At 44.1% G+C, this 3,584-nt stretch overlaps 1 protein-coding gene across 1 annotated transcript in view; it reads right to left on the bottom strand.

The window, feature by feature from the left end:
* LOC105522490 (transformation/transcription domain-associated protein-like) overlaps positions 1-3,584 on the bottom strand; it is a gene marked incomplete at its 3' end in the record, with an annotated part of 51,169 nt that overhangs the window by 1,758 nt on the left and 45,827 nt on the right. Inside the window, exons 22-23 of the mRNA XM_011957015.1 lie at positions 2,906-3,057; positions 783-982 (exon numbers count right to left, since the gene is read on the bottom strand). Coding sequence (XP_011812405.1) covers positions 783-982; positions 2,906-3,057 — 352 coding nt within the window. The remainder of the gene's footprint in view (positions 1-782; positions 983-2,905; positions 3,058-3,584) is intronic.

Here is a 3,584-nt window from a genome sequence, read left to right as displayed (position 1 = left end):
GATTCTCCTGCCTCAGCCTCCCGAGTAGCTGGGATTACAGGCATGCGCCACCACGCCTGGCTAATTTTGTATTTTTAGTAGAGACGGGGATTCTCCATGTTGGTCAGGCTGGTTTCGAACTCCCGACCTCAGGGGACCTGCCTGCCTCAGCCTCCCAAAGTGCTGGGATTATCGGTGTGAGCCACTGCGCCCAGCCATTTTTAATGTCTTTTACAAAGACATCATCTACAATGGATTGGAAACAAAAATGAACAAATACAAGTGGTCCTTCACCACCAAGAGCATGAGAGCCACTGAAGCAGAGGTGAGCAGCTGTTCCAGGCAGGAAGAACAGCAGAATACGGATCCTGGGAGCAGAAACGGGCATCGCAGGGGAGACTGCGAGGCATGGGCTGGAGAGCAGGGAGTAGGTGATGGAGAAGTTTCTGGAGGGCAAGACTGGCCTTGGAAAACATAGGCAGAGGAAGGCGAGCAGTGACTGTGACTACAAACTGTCTGTTTCACAGGCAGCTTGTCCAAAAGCACCTGGACACAGAAGTATTACTAAATTGGGTCTATTTTACAAACAAAACTTGGTAGGTAATAACTTTCAAGTTGACATAGCACCCACCACTGAAATACCAATTATCAATGTAGTAAACAGAAAATTAGAAAATAAAAGCCAAAAATCAATCAGCCAAACTTAGCTTTCTCTAGAACAACAAAATGTCCTGATCAAGTTTTTAAAGCATCCAAAGAAGTCAAAGAACTAATCCTGTGCCCCACCGTGCCCCCGTGCTCACCACACTGCTGGGCAACTGCCACCATCGTATAGTGGCGGATCAAGCTGGCGACGAAGGGCAGGGCGCTGGGCCGCAGGTCCTTAATGACGGCGGACATGAAGGCGCCTGTCAGGGCCTGCTCAAACGTCTTCCGGGCTGGAGTGTCCTGGGCTTTGTAGCGATGTGAGATGATGACATTGGGGATGGTCTTTTCTGTAAAGCTGAAAGGCAAAATCAGATCTGGCATCATGACACCCAACTCCTGAGCTGATGACTCCACCAGGACTTCTTTTCAAATTTTTAATCTGCTCACTTCCCTCTCATTCAGACAGGCCTGGGTAAAGTAATTTCTCTGCTTTAATTTCAGCAATAGCTGGATGGAGTCTTGCTCTTTAATTTTAGCAATAGCTGGATGGAGTCTTGCTCTGTCAACCAGGCTGGAATACACTGGTGCAATCTTGGCTCACCACAACCTCTGCCTCCCAGGGATCATGTGATTCTCCTACCTCAGCCTCCCAATTAGCTGGGATTACAGGTGCCCACCACCACACTCAGCTAATTTTTTTGGTATTTTTAACAGAGATGGAATTTCACCGTGTTGGCCAGGCTGGTCTCGATGGTCTTGAACTCCTGACCTCAGGTGACCCACACTCGGCCTCCCAAAGTGCTGGGGTTACAGCACTCTTTTTCAGGCTGTAAATTTCCCTCTGCGTATCACTTTAGCTGCATCCTGTTTACATTTGGTCACGAATTATCATTTTTTTCGCTCTTTTTCCCTCCCCCATCTCCAATCTTCCACGGAGGAACTTTCTGTCTGAGTGAGGTTCATGCTTTAGAATGTTGTTTACTGAAGATGTGCTGGTGGCAGATTTCTGTTTTTATCTGAAAACATCTTTATTTCATCCCTATTCATGGGTCATATTGCACCAGATATATGACTTTACACTGGCAATTCTTTTTTCAGACTAAAGGTTTATTCCACAGTTCAGTGGCTTTCACAGCTTCCAAGTGATCATTCATTTGAATGTCATCTTTTTGTTCTGCCATCTTTTAAGATTTTCCCTTTGTTTCTGATTTGTAGTTGTTTCACTATAGTTTGTCTATATGGATTTCTTTTTATTTATCCTGCTTTGGATTCACTGAACATCTTGAATCTGCACATCAGTTCTGGGAAATTCTCAGTCATTATGTCCCTCTGATTTTTTTGAGGGGTTTCAAGTAAATGATGCTACTTCCCTCTACTCTTCATGTCTCTTACTCTCTCTTGAATTTTCCATCTTCTCTCTCTCTGCATGCGTTCTGGATAAGAATTTGACAATTTCTTAAAGGTTCTCTCTCTTTTTAATTTTTTGGGCAATTTTTATAGGTTTCTATTTCTTGGAGGTATTTTCAAGTTTGTCTTTCATTAATTTAAACATTCTAAGCAAAGTTACAACCTAGTTCTGATCATCCTATAACACCTGAAGCCTGTGTGAGTCTATTTCTGCCTTCCATTGATTCTGCTGGCTCTTACTCATGTTGCTTTAATTCCTGGTGCATTTGGTTACTTTGACTCCTCTCTCTTCAATGTCCTTTAAACAACTGAGCACCTACTATATACTCAGCATCATTTCTGATGCTGTGAGGAATGTGAAAATAAATAGGAAAAATCCATCCCCTGAAACTTACAATGCAGAAAAATGGTATACGTGTGTTACCTCAAAAGATCATTACATTAAGGTCATGCATAGTCTCAAGAGGTAAGAGCAAGATACAAACATCACATGAGAAATATCACCGTGAACTGAAAATGCAGAGGGTCCACTGCATGCATTTCAGGCGCCAGCTGCTGTGGACAGAATGGTGAGACAAAGGGAGGGACAAGGGACCTGACCCTTGATTTCTTCATGCTGACAAACTAATGGAGGAGGTGACAAGACACAATAAAGGCAGGCGACCACTGTGATCCCTTCTAATTCTCAAGCACCCAGTTCTCCTTTCCATTTTCTCTAAGGCCCCAAAAAGAAGGAGTAGGTAGATAATATGGCATCTGCTGGACTTAAAGTGAGCCTGCTCCTAGCACCAGGAAACCTGGGAGGCCTTCTACAGTCCCAATTCCTAAAGCAGGATCCACCCAACCGCAGAGAAGGAAGCGGCCGACATACTTGGGGTGTGCCAGGAGCTGGTAGAGTGCGTGCTTGTTGTCCTCCAGGCTCATCATGGCCACCAGGAAGCATTTGATCACTTCCCACGCCTGCCTCCGGTAGTAGGGCTCAGTGTTGGCGCTTTTCAGGCAGTCCAGAGCGGTTTCAATGGCCTATGACCAAGACACAAAGAAACTACAGTTTGTGCTGAAATTACATGATTGTGAAAAGCTTTTGCTGAAAGCATCTGCAACACCCAGAAGAATCTTAATGCACGTTTCTAGACAGGCGCCTTAACCAACTAAGCCACGGCACCAGTCTCATGCATATTTTCTTTTGAAGAGAGCACAGTGGCCCAATACAACCTAATAGGTATTCACCTGATGAAGCTTCCAAAAGAGGTGGTGCAAGTATTATGAAATAAGGAATTGCACAGTTCAAATTAAAATGCCAAGATGGAGTTTAACAATTTCATGTTCAAATAGCCAATGGCAGATTAGAGGAACTAAGTGAGCTCGGAGAGCCTCTTGTGGTAGACTTGCTGGGTTAAACCAGATTCTGTCTCACATACACACACTCATCAAAGTCCTAATAAGAATAATAATGAACTTCCTGCAAAGCAGACTTTCCTGTGTCTAGGTTCAAAACTGAAAGATGGCTTCCTAAGCTTTTACTAAACTCACTCTTTTTTTTTTTTTTT

Source organism: Colobus angolensis, unplaced genomic scaffold (assembly GCF_000951035.1).
Source record: "Colobus angolensis palliatus isolate OR3802 unplaced genomic scaffold, Cang.pa_1.0 Scaffold43, whole genome shotgun sequence".
Classification (NCBI taxonomy): Eukaryota; Metazoa; Chordata; class Mammalia; order Primates; family Cercopithecidae; genus Colobus; species Colobus angolensis.
The sequence above is the reverse complement of the archived record's forward strand: the minus strand, read 5'-3'. Positions and strand labels throughout refer to the sequence as shown.